An 18,135-nucleotide genomic window follows, 5' to 3' on the forward strand; every position below is an offset into this window, starting at 1 on the left:
CCGGGCTGCAGGAAAAGTTCAGCAGCCTGGAACCAGGTGGTTGCTCGAAAACAAAGTGCCAAGACCATTCGCAACGGCAATACTTCACCGCGGCAGCACACGCCGGCGAGTGCGAGGAGCGAGCCAAGGCGAGAGGGACGAGCGCGCCTGCCTGCTCGCTGACATCCCGCAGCACCGCCAAGCATGCAATTCAGGCGATGCGTCTATAGGTGATACGTATATATAACGACAGGGATGTAGCAGGATGAAAACCTGCGTGCAGAGGTGGCTGCAGGGTGGGAGGAACAGGCTAACAAGAGTGACAAAGCGTTGGGAGCAAGAAACTGCTGAATTTTCATCCTTGCCCTGACACCTCTTTGTTTCAGTATCTTCTGGCTGCAGGAGGTGGTATAAGAGTATCTGGAGGAGAAAGATGGGACTGATGAAGGAGCAAACATCTTTCTCAGAAGCCTTTGGCAGGCAGAGCACCTCCAGCCACCCTTGGCTCCTACCTTCCTTCACCTGCAATGCTGGGAACTTACTGACCTGGGAAACAGCATGATTTTATTTTTGTCCTTTTGCCAGTAATATTATATTCTTACTTTGTACCTAATGAACATTTTGTTCTTTCTTTCTGCAATTTCTCAGTATTTGTAGGTGAGAGAGATATATTCCCCCCCCCTGCTCCCACCCATATGAGGCATATTCTTCCAAAGACAATCCAAATCACACGCAGGGGGCAGGGTATGTGTAAAAGTGGGCAAGCTGTTCACTCCTCACAATAATTAGAGAGTGTTTCGATGCCAAGGAAAAAGAAGAAAAGAGTGGCACCTGCCTGCATTTCCCAGCCCCCCTCAGTGCCATGAGCCTGCCAGGGGACACCTGGCCAGCTCTTTGCTTTCCTTAATGCTTGGGCTGCGCTGAGCACAGCGAAGGTGGTCTATGGGGGTGTGGAGGAGGACACTGAGCCACACGATCCATCAGCCCAATATTCCTGACCTAGGGGATTGCTGCAAAAATATCCGGTACCTCCCAAACCTCTCACGGAGAGGAGCTGTTCCCTCCTGGGCACACAGAGAGCTCCTGGAACACCTTGGAAGGGTCTCTTTCTCTACACCGTTGTGCACTTTTGCTGTCACAAAGTCCCCTTTACCTACAGGACCTGTTCGCAAAAGATGCTGCTATTGTGTGGCCCTCAAAGTTGAAAACCCTTTATCATCCCCTGATCTGTTGTAGAGTGGGCACTCAGCTTTTCCACATCTCCCCAGACATACACTCCAGCCAGCTCAGAGCATTGTGTGGACCATTCCTGGTACCATGGCAGCACACGGGGATGAAGCGCTCTTTGTGCCAGGCTCCTGTGCTAAGAGCTTAGGGTGTAAGATGAACAGTGTTTGGCCCCTTGCTGCGTTTGGGATGAAGGAGCTCATCAAACCCCAACCACTCTGGAGATGCAATGGAGAAAGGGAATGGGTGGGAGAGGACAAAGCCAGAGAAAGGGACAGGTTGTCCTACTTCATGATTACTTCTTAATAGAGCAGGGTCCCACCTTTGCTCTGTGCATCCCTGTATCAGTAGCACAGCTGTTAACTATGAACAGTCTGGGACTAAGGCATATCAGAGGGCACCGGACTGCAGGACGCCTCCTTCACTCCCTGGGGTGTAGGGTGCTCCTGTCCTTTGCTAGTTACCTCGTGCACTACACTTTTTGAAATGCTGTATGAAACAAGCTCCTCGCTGTTTCTACAGAACTCGTCTGACCCTGTTGCCGTCTCTGCCGCTGCACGGCTTGGCAGTACTTCCTTGGAGGAACTACAGCAACAAACTCAGATGCCAGGGCTGGAAGATAAGCAGCCAGCAAACACCCAATTTCCATACAATGTACATAAAAGAGAGGAGAAAAAAAAACCTGCAACACTGGGAATCCCTAATGAACCAGGGTGAAAAACTGGACAAGTAAGTAACAAAACAGAACAGATTTTCAATAAGGGCACAGCAAGTTCTAGCAGAGAGATCCAGCAGATAGACAAGGAGAGAGAAGAAAGAACAGAAGCCGGAAAAGAAGATGGGAGGAAAGCAAGGGGATCGGAGCAGTCTGTCCGACGGGGAGGACGCTTCAAAAGCTTTTAATTTCCTTTATTATTATATAGATAGTGCCAGCTCCTTGCAGAGCAACAATTCATCTAGCCTGGTAGCCTACAGCCCAGTGCTGGATGTTTCTGGACAAGGCTATTGAGCTCTAAGCACTTCTTGCCTGTGGCACCCGATATAATATAACAATGAAACAATGACAAACATCACTGCATTTCATTTATAATTTCAGCCCCAAGTGCCAGGTATTTGTTTTGATGTAACACAGTGGGCAATGCCACCTGGTCCCAAACAGAAAGACCTTCTGTCATCTGGGCACTACAAGTGCACCCCACATTACTAGAATTATTTGATTTGTTTTCCCACACTGCTGTAGCGGTTTCCTCAAGTTAACGCAAACCCTCCTCTCCACATTTGTTCTTCTCATTCCCTAAGTTTCCAAGCAGCCCTCAGAGATGGAGTTTATGGGGTGGGTAGGGCATTGCTCCTCTCCCCAGCCTTTGGGGCTGCTTTAGCCCCTGCCAGACCAGGCACCTGCAGGTGAACACCCACCCTGTAGGTGACCAGGAAGGGGTGACCACAAAGCCCCTGATGCAGCCCATGGGGACAGAGGAGTGGGCTGAGCTCTCCCACCCTGCGCCATCACACCCACCCAACTGGTCCCTGCTCCATCTCTCCCATCCTACGGACTGGTCGTTGCTCCAGCACCCTGCAGGCTGGTCCCTTATCCATCACCCCCATGGGCTGCTGCCCTCTCTGTCGCATCCATCTGGACCAGCACTGGCACCCAAACCCCCTGGGCTGCAACTTGCCCCGCCATCCCTGGCCAGCAGACTGCCTGCACCCATGCCCTGTTCAGGGACCAGCTCCATCAGCCCATCAACACCTGAGCACTGCCCGTGCCCAGACCGCTCTCTCCAGACCACTCCAACATCCCTAATCAGACTGGTACCCGCTCCAGCATCCCTATCCGGACCTGTACCTGACCGAGCATCCCCACCTGGACCAGCACCTCAGTGTCCCTAACGGGACCGGCACCCGCTCCGGCACCGCGACGGGACCGGCACCTCAGCGGCTCTAACGGGAGCGGTACCAGCTCCCGCACCTCTGCCCGGACCGGCCTGGGTGCCCCCCGCCCCTTGCCCCGGCGCGCCCCGTCCTGCCCGGCGGCGGGGCGGTCCCGCCCGGGGCTGCCGCCGGCTCCGCGGCGCTGCGCGGGAGCGGAGCGAGCTCCCTTCCCACTTCGGCGCGGCAAGAAACGGGGAGAGCCGGAGACAAAGAAACTGTCCGGGCGCCCGCCCCTCCTCCGCCCTCCGCCGCCGCCGCCGCCTCCTCCTCCTCCAGCACCCCTCTCCTCCGCGCCCCTCCGCACCCCTCCGCGCGGGGGAAGGGGGTATTTACCCGCTCTCCTCCTCGATCTCGGAGATATCGGCGAAGATGAGGAAACCCACAAGCAGCGTGAGCAACGCCAGCGTCCAGCCCCGGCACGGCAGCGGCATGGCTCCCGGGCTGGGCCGGGCTGGGCCGGGCCGGGCCGGGCCGGGCTGGGCTGGGCCGCTCCGCGCCGCTCCGCAGGGTGCGGAGCGCGGCGCCGCGTCCCGGCTCGGCGCCGCCGCCGCCCGGCGGGGCCGCTCCGCCCCTCGGCGCCCGCGGAGCGCCCGTCCCGCCCCGCCCGGCGGAGGGAGGGAGTTGGGGGGTGGGGGGGGGCACAGGGGCGGGCTCTGCCCCCGCCGCCCCCCGCCGCCAAACTTTGCGGCGCGTCCCCGCGGAAGCCGGGACACCCCCCCCCCCCGACACCCCCCCGCCCCGCGGAGGTGCCCCCCTGCCAGCGGGCTTTGTTTTTTGTTGTGGCTTCCCCTGCGCGGCCGCGGTACGTCCCCTCCCCTGCGCACACCGGCGCGGTGTGGCGGGGTCAGTCCTGGCTGGGAGCGGGGGGGGGGGGGGGACGGGACACGACGCGCAGGCGGGTGGTTTCTCCCCGAAAGGACAAAAACTGTAATAAAATAAGACAAAGCTAACTACTGTTTGCGATGGCGGTGATTGTACCTTCCCCTCTCTTGCGAGGTGCGTGCAATAAAGCAGATCTTTTGGGATGGAAAACACTGTAAAAAAGGATGATGAATAACTAACCACACCCAGCTCTATTACTATTAATTCCTATTTTAGGAACGATAATTCTTTGCGTTACTATAAATGCTGACCGTCATAACCACACTGGTCCTGCCACAACTCTAATTCTCACTGGAGTTTGAGCAGGCAGAATTTATTTAAGCAGAAACCGCAGAAGGGGCTCCGCTCCTGAGGCACTGGGATGTGTCTCTGCCACACTCAGCCCCTGCAATCAACCTCCTGCAGGCCACAGCCATACCCTTAGATTTTGTTATGGAGAAAAAAGGCTGCAGTTTCTATCCAGAAAGGGAGGAGAAAGAATATGAAAGTTGGGAAGAAGGAAAAAGGGACTGGCTGGGCCAAAGAACGGCCAAAAAAGACCAAGAGGACCTTTCCCTATAGCTCTGGTATCTGTTAGTCCAGTGCCAGCCCTGGAGAGGAGAGGCCGGCTGTGCCGGGGGTTAGGCAAGGCCAGCCTGGCAGAGCGTCTCCAAATCCAAGCATAATTCTTTCGGACGAGAAAGTTGCTGAAAATCAGAATATCTGGTGATGTATGCACCGCCAAGCTGGAGAGGGACGCAGTGGATTTATAATGCAGCGGATAGAAGAAGCACAGATGTGTTGAGAGAGAGAGATACTAATTGCTTACATATTTAAAACAGCATCTTTAGTCTGAATGGGAGGCACCATTAAGCAAAACAGAGCTATTAACTGGGGCCACTTGGAAAGCTGCCATTTTCCCTTCTGTGCACGGCTTTTTGCATCAATACAAAAGTAGGTTGCTCAGGGCGTGATACGCTGTCGATGTTGTGTGATTCCTACTGAGGACACCGAGGTGCTTTGCACCGGGGTAAGCATCTCCATGCGTAGGGGAAGGCATACTCAGCGGAAGACTTTTCTCTTTATCTGGATTAAATGGTGGAAGGAGCCCATTACGAACAATGTGCTTTCCTGGGGATTCTGAAACTCTTGTAGAAAGAGGAGACAAACAAATCACCGCTACATTTATAGGTAAAAAATACAGCATAGGTGAGTCTGGTACAATTACACTGTAGTATATATGGCAAATTTACAGTCTAGTATACAGCTTTTATAATAGAGCATATTCAGGCCCCTGGGGAGAAAGTGATTTTAGGTGGTGTAAGTAGCCCCATAATTTACCTTCTGCATAAATCTGAGAAAAGCCTCATTTTCCTTCTGTTTTATTCTTCTTGGACTCCTTTTGCTTACCCTATTCTGGAGTTTCACAGTGGTGTGACTGGCCTGAGGATGAGGAAACAGGCTTTGAGGTGACCTTGCTGGTGCAGGGACCGACATTGGGGTTTCCCGAGATGCAGCGGGGCAGAGCACCAGTCCCCTGTGATTTGGGAGCACCACACCGCAGCTGGCTTCCCGTCTTACACATCCTCGAGAATACAGATGGAGATATCTGCTCCTGCATCTTTTTCAGCTCCATCCCAGGTGGTGTTTCAGCTCCTTTTGTCTGATCTTTCTGTTTCAGTTGCCAATCATGGTGGCGATGTGCAAGAACAGAAATCTCGATGGAGGCTGAGCAATAAGTGGGGGGATTGTTCAGTGCGTGGTGGGAGTCGGTTTGCCTGGATGAGGACTCTCGCAGGGGCAGGGACGTCCTATCTGCTGAGATGCTTCTTCTGCTGAGGAGTAGCTTGTCTTAAAAGACATGCTGGGATTTGACTCTGCTCCTGCGTGAGTCAATGGAAATGCTGCTATTAACTGAAATGAAAAAAACCCTCCTTGCAGGGTGAGCTGAGTTAAGCTTGATGCCCTTCACTGGAGAGCTCCACTGCTAGGGGCTTGCACAAAGAGCTCTGTGAATCCTGTACTTGGTATCATCTGTTGCTTTATTCCTCTGAAAGATGTAGGTCAGAGAGAAAGATCATTCTTCAGCTGATCAGGCTTCAAACATGAGGACCAGGACCCTGAAGTACAGACGGTTTTGAATGAGGAGGCAGCAAGCTATATACAGGATGCAGAAACAGTGCAGCTTGCTGAATTATGTTGTAATCAATTAACAAGGCTGTATAACATCACCAAGTGTGACTCTGCGATAAAAACGTAGAGATTTTGTTGCACTGCTCAGGACTAAATTCTGCATGATCAGGAGTCTTACCATAGTGATAGAAAGAAATTAATATAATAGATACTGACTGCAGGAGAGGACATTTTATTCTGCATTCGCTCCAAGTCCGTCCTTTACAGCATCCTAGCCAGATTTGGGGGAGGAAGAGATAATGCACCATAGTTTCATGCATTGCTCATTATCCTGAAGAACTGCAAACTGCTTTGGAGCGATTGCCATAGTTCCTCAAGTGTTAGTCATTCTGCACATTCAATTTGCTATGAATCCTCACATGATTCAGCTTAAACAGGTGCATAAATGTTGCAGGATTGGGTCCGTAAGCGTCCAGAGCCTCAATTTTATGTCTCATTTGTAAGACGGGTGGCAGGAAGATGAGAGCAAACTGTCACAAATACACTGTTGTGGTAGAGTAATATGTTCTGAAACAGAATGAAAGGCTATTATATCTTCTAGTTCCTAATAATTTGAGGAAATAATTCTGTATCCAGAACATTTGCAGTAAATACAATAAGGTGTACTTAAAAAAAAAAAAATCTTAGCATAACGGCAAAAGTAACTGCACCAGAACAATATTGCATTTTGCTGCTTTGAAGGGAGAAGAGAAAAGAAATGGCATTTTTATATTTTCTTTTGACCTTTGAGAAATACTAGGAATATGTAATAGCCATATTCACCAAAAATAGCTCAGAGGATTCAGAGAATAAGAGTTAAACACCTAGGGACATTTACAAACAACTGGCAGAGAGGCAATGAATTTAAGATGTGGGTATGAAAGGCACAGACTCACAGAGAGTGCAAAAATAATACATATTTTAAATACTTTTAATCAATGTGAGAAGCATCATTGAGAATGGTAGTGGCTCCTGAACAAGCGAAGGAGGGACAGAGAAGATGACCCATGAGGTCTTTGCCATGCTATGACGAATGATAAGACCTGGTACAGTGAGAGGTCTCAGGGGACCTTTCTCCATCAAATCTGTAATGCTGTAAAACACACATAACCTTTATCATATCTGTCAGCCAAAATGAACAAAGTTTACAGTCCATTTTATACAGCTAAACAGTACTCTGATGTGATGAAAGGGCATGACAAATGGGAGCCTGTATTAACCAGGGTCATGATGTTTCATTGCCTCATTATTGGCAACAAACCTGCCTTGAGGTGCTTTCTCCAGTGAAACCCTGAGTCCCGCCTGCGAAAGTCAGGCAACTCCTGAGGGGCATGAAGTGTTTTTTCCTCCCCAGTAAGTTCATTAGCAGGAAGGAAGGATGCTGGTTCAGTAGGCTTGATGCTCTCCATCTTCTCCTGAATACTCTTGCTAGTCTCCATGCAGAGTAAGGAATCAGAGAGTATCACTCCAGTATCTTTACTCATAGATGGAGAAACACCAGTAATAACCAAACAGCTTCCAGAGCTGTCAGTCACCTCACCTGGCTTTATTTACCTGTGGGTGAATGTTTTCCAGGTGGATCACAAGCAGCTAGGTACATTGATAAAGTGCATTCACCTGCCTCCTGGAGGAGCTGTGAGTCTTACTAAAAGACTCCCAAATGCTGGACAAATTGTTTGTCATAGGCAGGGGGAGATGAGTATGGGTCTTTTTTTGAGAAGCAGCTCTAGCAGAGGCATTTAGACATCTCCTAGTGTCGGGCAATCTGAACTTAGCCACATTAGAGGGGTCTGTAACTTTCTGTGGTCTGTCCCCTATTGAACTGAGTGAAGAAGCTCCTCATCTGTTAGGCTGGAAGTGACAGCCTGTATTTCCTTGGAGAAAGAGCCAAAACCCTCCTGATTTTCTCTTTTCAGGGATTTTTGCCATTGGAAGGAGGACTCCAAGTCTATCCTCTTCTTTATACCCAGAGTGGTGTAACAGCAGCAAGAAAGCTTTGGTGGTTCACAAGAAAGGGAGAAGAAAATTAAATTGTATTAATTTCAAGCTCTGTTAGGATTTTAAGAAAGTAAAATCAATAGGGAAGGATGGACTCAGTAGGGAACATGACCTTATTTTCCCAGTGTCTGAAGGGGAAGTGCACACAATAGAGAGACAAAAATACTCACTTCTATAAAACCAGATCAGTTTCTTTGATGTTGAAGAAGAGAAGTTAAAACGCTTACGTAAACTGGCATCATTTGACTGGCATTTAGGAGAAGTGTCTAAAGAGAAAAAGAGCAACAGCAAAAAAAACCAACCCCGAAACCCATCCAAAAATCCCCAACCCCAACCCCATCCATTAGTCCTTTCTGTTTCGTTCTCTCCTGCAGTAAATTGCAAGTGGTTGATCCATGCAACATTTCATCAAATATGACTCGCCATTGTCAGAGCAAAATGTTTGATATAAAGAAAGAATGATCCTTCTTTTTTTTGGTCAGGTAAGCTGGTCTGGATTAATAAAAATGCCACATTGACAATGATATTGATAATTTGCATGTGAAAAGCCTTCCACCTGGTAATGAAAACAATTTTTCAGCTTTGCCACCGCTAGTCACAAGAGATAAGGTCTGCTGCCCTCCCCCTCACAATTAACCACGCACACACAAAAAAGGGAAAAGGTAGAAAAAAGGGAAAAGGTAGAATATGTGTGACAATTGCAAATTGCCTGTTATCTGAACCTGATGCTAGGGTATTGATATTTCTGATTGTGGCTGCACGGTTGGCACGGTTTTACAGCCTGGCTGTGTGTGTGTGCCAAGCTGGGCACCTCCAGGTTGGGAAGGCAGAGCTAAGTATGTGCTTGTATAAAGTTTTTATAACAGATTAATGGTATTTAGGGAAAAAAAACCCTCAACCGTTTGCACCCTCCCCCCCGCTTTGTGGTAAGCAAGCCACTGGGTGGCAGTGCTGTGTGCGCACATGTGTATATATACACACACGAAATGGGGGGGACCCTCTTTTGGGGGGGGTGTCTCGAAGCTGAGTATGTTTTGCTCATCCTTGATACGCTGAAGGCCACCGCAGTGCCCAATGCAGAAGGCAGAAGAAAGGGCTGAAAGATGCTTCAGCGCTGAAGAGCGTAGATGATTGCTGTGTTTCCATCCACCTGTGCAAAACTCCGCAGCCCGAAGGTCAATCCCAGTGTCGGCACTCCAGGCTGATCCAAGCTGTCCTAGCCTTGGCTGCAAACCAACATTTGTCTTGCACAGTCATCAGAGGAATAAAGCAGCCCTTTGCTGATAGTCCTGAAATAGAAACAGCACAAGATACCTGCACTGTTCCCTGCCTATACTCTATCCCACACACTGCGCCCTTGTTCTTCCCACCCCATAGAGAAATAATTAACCCAGCAGAGCCATCTTTTCAGTCACTCAGAATATGCACATGTGCTTGGTGCATAAGAAGCATGCACATTTCTTGCACTCAACCAGCAATTATTTGAATTTAACAACGCATCCCCCTGAGATAAATCCAAACTGATAAAAATTTCTTACTTATAATGGTAGATTTTAAGTGTCTGATAAACAGATATAGGTTTCAGATGCCAAATTGAGACCTCACTGGGTTTTGAATTTTGTCTCTTATCTCAGTTCAAAGCTGCTAAGACGTGACATTTCTTTCAGGTTTGTTTCTGCAGTATACCTTCATCACGGTACTTCTGTCTGCCATTTCACGGCCCTTAAAGCACAGGTCATATTTGACTCTAGTTTTGGCCTGTTTCAAGTTGGCAGGTTTGATTAATCTTGTCCTACACTTGACAGAAACCCAATTACTCTCCACAACTGTGTCGAGGAGGTAAATCTACCTAGTTTGGATAAACAATCCTACATGTGGGATGAAGAAATAAGCTGTGTGTGGGCACCATGAAGTATGGGAGGGGGTTTCGTGCAAGATTAACTTGAGATTTCAGATCATTCCTGCCTGTGAGAAGTCAGAGTTAAAAAGAGGGCTGGAGAAGATGACACAAGAATAGGTAAAGAAGAGGTCCTTCCAGTACCTAAAGGGGGCCTACAAGAAAGCCAGAGAGGGACTTTTTACAAGTGCATATAATGATAGGACAAGGGATACCAGTTTTAAACTGAGAGAGGGTAGATTTAGACTAGATACAAGGAAGAAATTCTTCACTGTGAGGGTGGTGAGACACTGGCACAGGTTGCCCAGAGAAGCTGTGACTGCCCCCTCCCTGGCAGTGCTCAAGGCCAGGTTGGATGGGGCTTTGAGCAACCTGGGCTAGTGGAAGGTGTCCCTGCCCATGGCAGGGGGTTGGAACTGGATGACCTTTAATGTCCCTTCCAACCCAAACCATCCTATGATTCTATGAAATCTTTATAACTCTCCTCTGGGGTCATCCAAGACGGTTCTGCTAACTGCTTGAAAATCTATCACCTTAGTGATGAGCACACCTGAGAAAACCTACAGGAAGGCTGTCTTGTTTTTTCCTCATCTTCTTATGGTCCTTGGGAAAATTTTGATCTATATCTTTGCAAAATGTGCAGATTACAACAGCAATTATAATAAGCAAAAAAAGAAAAAAAATCACATGCACACATGGTCCTTTGCAAATGAGAACTTTTCTGCAAGGAAAACATGAGATTCAACAATATGTTCCATTTAGCAAAAATGACAAAAACTTAAGGGGCATTGTAAAGAATGTAACTTCTCTCTACCTCTTACTAACAGGTAAAAAACTGCTGTGCAAAAGGCCTTTAATGTGAAACCTCATTTCAGCTCTAGAAAGGCACTTGATTTCTGTCTACAGTGACTGTCGTTTTGCCCCCCATCAATAATAAATACTTTTCTCTGCTCTTATATACTAATATTTCTTGTCTCTCGTGTCCTTTGTGGTGGGCAGAGCTGCTGTGTGAATTGCTTAGGCTTCAGAACAAAGGGAATTTTGAAAGAGTAAAGTAGGGCAGAGGGATTTCCCCCAAAGAGATCTAGCCAGAAGCAGTGGGGAGAGTATGGCCTCCAGGTTAGCTCTTCCTGTGGAAGCAAGAACAGAACTTCTTTGCCTAGAGCTCACCTAGGACCTTGCCTCTTGGTGGTCAACACCAAGGAAAAATCACCTACATTTGATCCAAAAAGCTCTTAGTGCATTGAAAACACCCCAGTCACAGTAGGAGCAGCTGGGGCAGGATATTTTCAATATCATACTCCCCTTCTGGATCCTAAATTAAAGGTGTTGAATACATGACCCTGGTTGTGCAGCACCACGCGCTTGGAAACCCTCCTCTTTGGAAACCTGATTTGTTAGGCCAGTGAGCACCTTCCTCAGGAAGGAAAACTTCAGTGCAGCTTGCACCTAAATGTGATTTTTGCTCTGATCTTAGGTCATTAGTGTCCTCTGTGGCGAGGAATATGAATGTTTGATCTGCTGCTGGATTGCACCTAGCACAGCGAGATACCAGCAGAAGGGGGAGACTGCACGTAACAGTCCTGGCAGGTTTAAGTGCTCTGTACAAATGTAGAAGGAGTAAGGAGCGAGAAAAAAGAGTGTGGGGGAGAGAGAGACCACGGGCATGTAACAGCCTTCCTGACCTAGTGATTTATTTATGGCATTCCTAGAGGGGAAGAAGCCATGCAAAGATCATGAGCCTGCATGCTGCAGTAAGTGGTGTGCCGGCATATATTTAACAAGCAACAATACAAGGCACAAAATCTACAGAGGATGGGGAAATACTTCCACTCTGTGTGAGGTTATTGAATGATTAGAGTCAAGGAATGAGAGAGTTTTATTTGGAGAAACCAGAAAGATTTCCCTTGCTTCTTTCTATAAATAAATTACAGGAAGATTTTGGTTTTTCTTCCTTGAGAGCCAGGATGTTTCCTCTCCCAGAGCACACTTCATCACACTTTCCTCCTGGTCCAGTCAGCTCATTCAAGGGCCTCTGCAGGGAATTTTGGATACTGATAGCCATCTCAGGTCTGTAAGAGAAAAGGCTCTGTTCACACCGAGATGCCTGGGAGATATATTTCATAGCAAGCTGCTGTCTCCAGGGTAGGTGAACAATGAAGGGAGCATTGCGGAGAATAGGCCTCCAATATAGCACAAAAAAGGCAGAATCTGTGTCAGCTGAAACCAGTCACAATGTTCATCGGCCTGATGAATACTTGCACTGGCAGATGGGAACGTTTATGAAGTACAGTATTGCATGAGGGAACTGTGCAAAGGTAACTGAACTCACTGAAAGGCCTGATTCTGCGAGGTGCCGAGTCCCTGCAGCCCCTGATGAAGAGCCCATTACCATGGCCACCATAAATAGATGTTATTAAAGTGGTTTACCTTCGCTGGGAACTGGAGCAAGCCTTGGATTTCACCAAGGCAGTCACAAGTGGGACCTGCAGCAGCATAGCAGGGGGCTGCACCGTGCCGTGGGGAGAGCGAGGGGGAACACAGGGTATTCGTTAGCACCCGCCAGCCCTTTCACATCACAAAACACTAACCCCTAAATGAGGACACAGTCTCACATTAGAGCTCTTGACTCTGTTGTCTAAATTAGACCTCATCAGAAACAAGATCCTGGGCCACCCCATTTTGTTTCTGAATTTAGCTTCTGCTTCAGCTTTGGGGATTTCAGGAGGTAACCCTAGTGGCCTGAGGCTCCTGGAGATCTGTGGAGACATAGGGCACCAAGTCTCCCAGCTGCCTCTCCAGCTGTGCAAAGCTGAGGGGCTGATGTCTTGAAGAAGGCTTAGAAGCATCAGCATTGACTTGACTTGAGGAGATGGATTTAATTATTCCAGGAATGGACTTAATGCTTGAACTTGCATCCCAGTCAAACTTGTCTGTCATTCATAGATTCCTAGTGGAAAAAAAAAAAAAAACCTCCATTTATATTTGGGAATATAATAATCAATCAAGCTTTATCTCTCTTGTTTCCGTTCTAGCAGCTTATAACCACATAATAAAAGCATATAATGAAAACATCATAAAAACACACAGTAAAAACACATTCACCATGCAAGTATTGCGATCTGAACACATCCTGGATAGAAATGCTGAAGAGTTCTTGAGGCTTCTGGTAGGCACTAGTAACCTCCATAACACTACATCACACCCATTCTTTCCACTTGAGGAGTGCTATCTATTTAAACGACAATGGTTGTGGAAGACACACATAAATGTTAGGATTCAGCAAACTAATAACATGAAAGGTCTCCAGAAGACTTTTGCCTTCTCAGCTTTACAAAGTTGGTTAGAAAATTCTGTGAGAAAAGCCTCTTCAGCTGCTTTTGTTGTATTATAGCCCTTATTGGAAAAGCTGCATGAGATGGGTCTTGCATTAACACTCTTCTTCCCTGTGGTTTAAATTAAGGGTTCATCTTCACAGGTACTCCTTTGCTTTACTTTGAAGGACGCAAAAAGCTCGCTCTGCCTCCCTGCTCTAGCTTCATTTCCCTGACACTTTTTCATATATCCTTGCTCTAGTAGAGCGTGGTTTGCTCTCACTGTAGATGAATCAACACCCTGTAGATGATTCTGCACCCTGACAAAAGATACTGGTCCATGCTAACTCTGCTTTACACCCAAACTGTTTTGATTCATGTCAGATGACTCTCACTGTGTTGCATTGCGATACCAGTGGCAGAGTAGTAGCGCTCTTGGACTTCTTTTCCCACCCCAGGTAGCAGCGACTCCTTTATCTGGGGAAAGTTGCTTAGGTCAAAGCCTTGTGTAGCTGGGCACTGAACCTTCCCACTTGTCCCTTCACATATTTTCCAAGTTTCTCACACTGTTATTTCAGTGAGCAAATAAAGCAGAAATTAATCATCAATCCCTTCAGTGACTTTATCCTTTACTTCAATACTGCCAGAAGAGTTACTTCTCACTTTAATGAGAGCCTCTTGAATTCTTCTCACTTTCAAAGACTTTGTTTTGGGTTTGAAGCCAACGTTACAGTGACACTGTGAACTTAATGGCTCAGCTACAGGTTGATTTTTTTTTTTTTTTTTTAAGCCACAGATGTTACTAGTAACATCTAAGATGACCGAACCTGGTTATCTTAGAGATCAAAGGCAATATTGTTCCCAGTTTTTTTCAGCTGCTTATTTTGTGTCTTTGGGAAGCACTTTGTACTCACACAGCTTTGCTTTTTTTCTCCATTACTTCTCTCTCCTTTGTTTGCTCGACACTTTCATGCAGAGAAAGAGGAGAAATATAAACTAGGCAAATGTGATTTGATCACAGAGCTGGTAGGGGGCAGGTACAGTCAATCACACTGCCTTGAACTCTCTTGTGTGCTATCAGCTGGAGTTTGTTTGGAGAGAGTCCCCTGAAATGATGTAGCACAGAGATGCCGATCCAAAGCCCATGATCAGTGGATGCCTTTGCACATACTCTGGATTGGGTGTAGTATATAAATATTCCCCCATATAATTTGCAGATGTGGGAAAAGCTGGAGGTTGGTTACCAAAACCTGTAGATTGATTCAGCCTCAGAGCAGAAATTCCTGGCCCTGGTCTTTCAGTTCCTCTCATGAAACATAAAACCACCATCAGAGGCATTTTTTTTCTAAGTTCTCAGCCTCTTCAGAGACACACTAAATTAACCTGGACTCCCTTGGCTTCCCTTAATCTTACAAAAATGCAAGATGCAAAGCAAAACCCTTGTCAGCAAACGCATTACAGATGAAGGCAGCAAAGCTTCCCCCCTTACACCAGCTCTAAATTTGGTCCCTGGGATTTTAACTGTTCCTTTATCTACTGAAAAGGAATGTTAAAAAGTTTAATTGGCATGTAATGAGATAACTATAACAAGTTAATTAGTTCTCAATTAAATTGCGTTTACCATACGTTCTGAATATGTTGTTAGCAATTAACGACACCTAATGAACTTGCAATAGCGACTGAGTTTACAATGATAAGGAAAATAATAATAATAATGCTCACACGTGGTTTCATAGCGCATTAGAAGAGACAAATGATTTAATAAGTATGTGGTTAAATCACCATATCTTGTGCAGCCGCTGGAAGGGAAGCATCCAGGAAATTTATTCTGGCATATCTAACAGGGTCTGGGAGGAAACAATTGGCTTTCAGGATGGGTTTTGTTGGGAAAAAGAATTTCCCGAGAGCTGTAGGAGAATTGCAAAGGAGAAGGGAAAGCAGAGCTGCAGGATAAGGTCAGTTATTCAGTTTTGACTTAAGAAAGCATGACAAAGAAAGATCATAACAAACAACTGGAGTAAGGTGGAAACCTTGGTGAATGAGGGAAAAGGGTTAAATGCTTTTCCAAAATCACTTAAGCAGGTGAGTATATGGAGAGCAATTTGTCTCTGTGCTTCGAGTTAACCCCCCCTTAATGCTTTGTGCCATTAGAGTGCCACACTGAATAGGCATTAGAAGGAAAAAACCCTACAAACTAATTTACATTTTAATGAATTTTTAATTGAACCAAAATCTGTTGTTTCTGTTTAAAGATGCAGTGTTGACTTTGTGGTCTGTGCTGCTGAGAGCCAAGTGGGATCTTAATGTGATAAAAACAATGATAACGCTAAGCTTAATTAGGTTTGAAAGCGTGCCTGGCAAAGTGGTGTGGAATGAAAACGTTCCCTTCCTGCATTGAAGCCGAGCAGCGGGGCTGGACAGAGCCTGGACCACTTGGCTGTCCTGGCTGTGATGAAGCAAGAACCAGAGCTGCTACTTCTTGCCTGTGCAAAGCTCAACTGATGGCACGAGTAGGGTGGGAGAGAAAAACCTGATCCCATGTGCAGTAGGATCACCCACAGTAACTTTAGCTCCATCTTCTCCTGCCATTAGATCCAGTTTAATGACAGGCAGGCCCTACTGGGTTTCTCCAATCACTTTTCTCTTCATAACAGGCTATATCAAAATGCCTTTCCAAGGCCAGGACTTGGAGCCATGGGCTCTCATGCCCTTCTCGTGTTGGAGCATGTCTCCAGCAAAATAAACATATCCTCCCCCTATGCATCCAAGCCTACCTAGAACTAGGAGACAAGAGAAGAGCCCTAATACAGGGATTTCTGACCAGCTGCACTTGGCATTAACCAAAAATGCTCCCTAGTATTGAGGTGCACTCATTTGATCTCTCTCTGGAGTACCTGTAATCCTGTTCCAGGCATTTTAAGGCATTTTGTTGTGTTTTTAATGTCTTGTACCAAGCGATTTGCCAAGTTGACCGTGGCACACACATACCTAAGGAGCTCAATGAAACGGCAGCAAAACAGCTATTTTAACACCAGTTTCTTGCATGTCCTCTTTTTTCATCCTTCCTCTGGCTGCTGCTCCTGGAAGGATTGCTCTGTTCATAACATGCTCAGGGTTTCACGTAATTAAACCTTGGGTTTATTAGTTATTATTTATTAGGTTATTGTTGGTTTGGTTGTACAATGAACATAAGGTGAATACACCCCTCACCTCTACAGAAAGCCCAAACCTCTGACACTCGTAATGAGCCCAAATAGAAATCACAGCAATCAAAACCAAGATATGGCAGCAGGTTTCAAAACCTGTTAAAATCACTGTGTGAGCTTTGTCTTCAATATCCTGCTGCTACCTGCCAGGTCCTGCATTTTGCAGCAATTTTCTCCACTATTGCTCTGTTGTGACACTTGAATTTATATTGTATACGAGTCACTGGCCTTCAATGCTCAACTTTGACCTTTACATTATATGCCACGTTATTTTTGACTTTTAAAAGTAAGGGTTCCCCTGACCAATTTATTTCATACCTTCTCCCGGTACCAGTGGCCAGTAATTTGGTTCCCTGTTAGCACAGGCTGGCAACATGTTCTTTCCTAAAGAAAGTTTGTCACTAAAAGCGTCCTTGCATGCATAGTGGGAGCAGAATGGTTAAGACAGAGACATTCCACCTCATCACACACCTGAAACCCTCCCTATTTCTAGTTGAAATCAAGCAACTTTTCACTGCTGCATCAGTTTTTCAACTGCTGATTATTTCGCTTTCAGAGGTATTGAACTCCAAACTGTCTTTCCCTACCTTGCTGCTGTATCTCAGCTGCTGCTCTCTGGAGCTAGATCGTCTGAACAGAGAAAGCCACAGCTCTACTTGCATTGCCGTGGCTTGGGAAATTATTCTTGCCCGCCCCTCCTTGCTTTGCAACAGCAGGAGCTGTCAGTGAACACTGCTGTTGCTGGGTGTGATAAGCAGAGTGGTCCAAGAATAGCCCTTGGTCCTGCCAGGGCATACTCCCAGAATAGCTGGGACATTAGGAAGTCAATGGAGGGGGGAAAAAGTCACTGGGAATTTTAAATTTCAATCAGAGACACCAGGACCCCCAAAGCCACACATATCAAGAGAGGTAATGTACTGAGCACAGCACCCAGCAGGCTCTTGCCTTTGCACAAGACATCACCGTGGGGATTCACCTGCCCATAGCAGGTTATCAGGACCTCTCCGGGCAGGCGGGGTGCTGATGAGTGCCAGCTTCCCGAGAGCAGATCTGGAAAAAGTTAGTGTGTTTCCAGTTTATTGTGGTCTCTCTAAACTCCTTTTTTGACTTGGCCATTGAGCATGAGCAGTTCCAGAGCTGGAAGGGTAGATACAAAACCAGTTAGCAGGGCTGGAAAGCTCTCAGAGACCAAGGAGAGGCCTTTTTGCATGTCTTTCTGCTGCATTTGTGCAGGAGCTTGTCAGTCTCTAACCCATAGGAACAAGCTATCTTGAAATCCAGGAAACAGCTGCTAAATGACAGAGATGTCTTTGCATTTATACGATGATCATTACTGGAGTGTGTGAACTCAGGCTTCTGCAGATAAGCTCTAAATGTGGGTGGCTGCCACCTCATTTTACTTTTTTGCTTCTTCTTTTAAAAAGGATTTTTCAACAAATTGTGCCCTTCCTTCTCTGCCTTTCTCTTCTCCTCTTTTTCCTCCCTCCTCCCGGGCTACTGCTGTGGGAGGTTAAACGTCAAGTCAATTGAACAATTTTCCATTTTGCTC

General features: G+C 46.8%; 1 protein-coding gene and 1 long non-coding RNA gene across 3 annotated transcripts in view; both read right to left on the reverse strand.

The window, feature by feature from the left end:
* The window catches only part of ST8SIA2 (ST8 alpha-N-acetyl-neuraminide alpha-2,8-sialyltransferase 2), a 32,921-nt gene extending 29,245 nt beyond the window's left edge, over positions 1-3,676 (reverse strand). For both annotated transcript variants that reach the window (XM_074880722.1, XM_074880721.1), the window contains exon 1: positions 3,472-3,676. In XM_074880722.1, coding sequence (XP_074736823.1) covers positions 3,472-3,569 — 98 coding nt within the window. In that variant the 5' untranslated portion in view covers positions 3,570-3,676. The remainder of the gene's footprint in view (positions 1-3,471) is intronic.
* Positions 3,677-11,930: 8,254 nt separating this feature from the next.
* On the reverse strand, positions 11,931-17,253 carry LOC141948433 (uncharacterized). The gene is made up of 3 exons (XR_012630472.1): positions 17,174-17,253; positions 12,497-13,016; positions 11,931-12,138 (listed from the first exon to the last, which is right to left on the reverse strand). It is a non-coding gene; the product is annotated as an uncharacterized LOC141948433 (long non-coding RNA).
* Between the last annotated feature and the right edge of the window lie 882 nt (positions 17,254-18,135).

This window comes from Strix uralensis, chromosome 11, assembly GCF_047716275.1.
Source record: "Strix uralensis isolate ZFMK-TIS-50842 chromosome 11, bStrUra1, whole genome shotgun sequence".
Lineage (NCBI taxonomy): Eukaryota > Metazoa > Chordata > Aves > Strigiformes > Strigidae > Strix > Strix uralensis.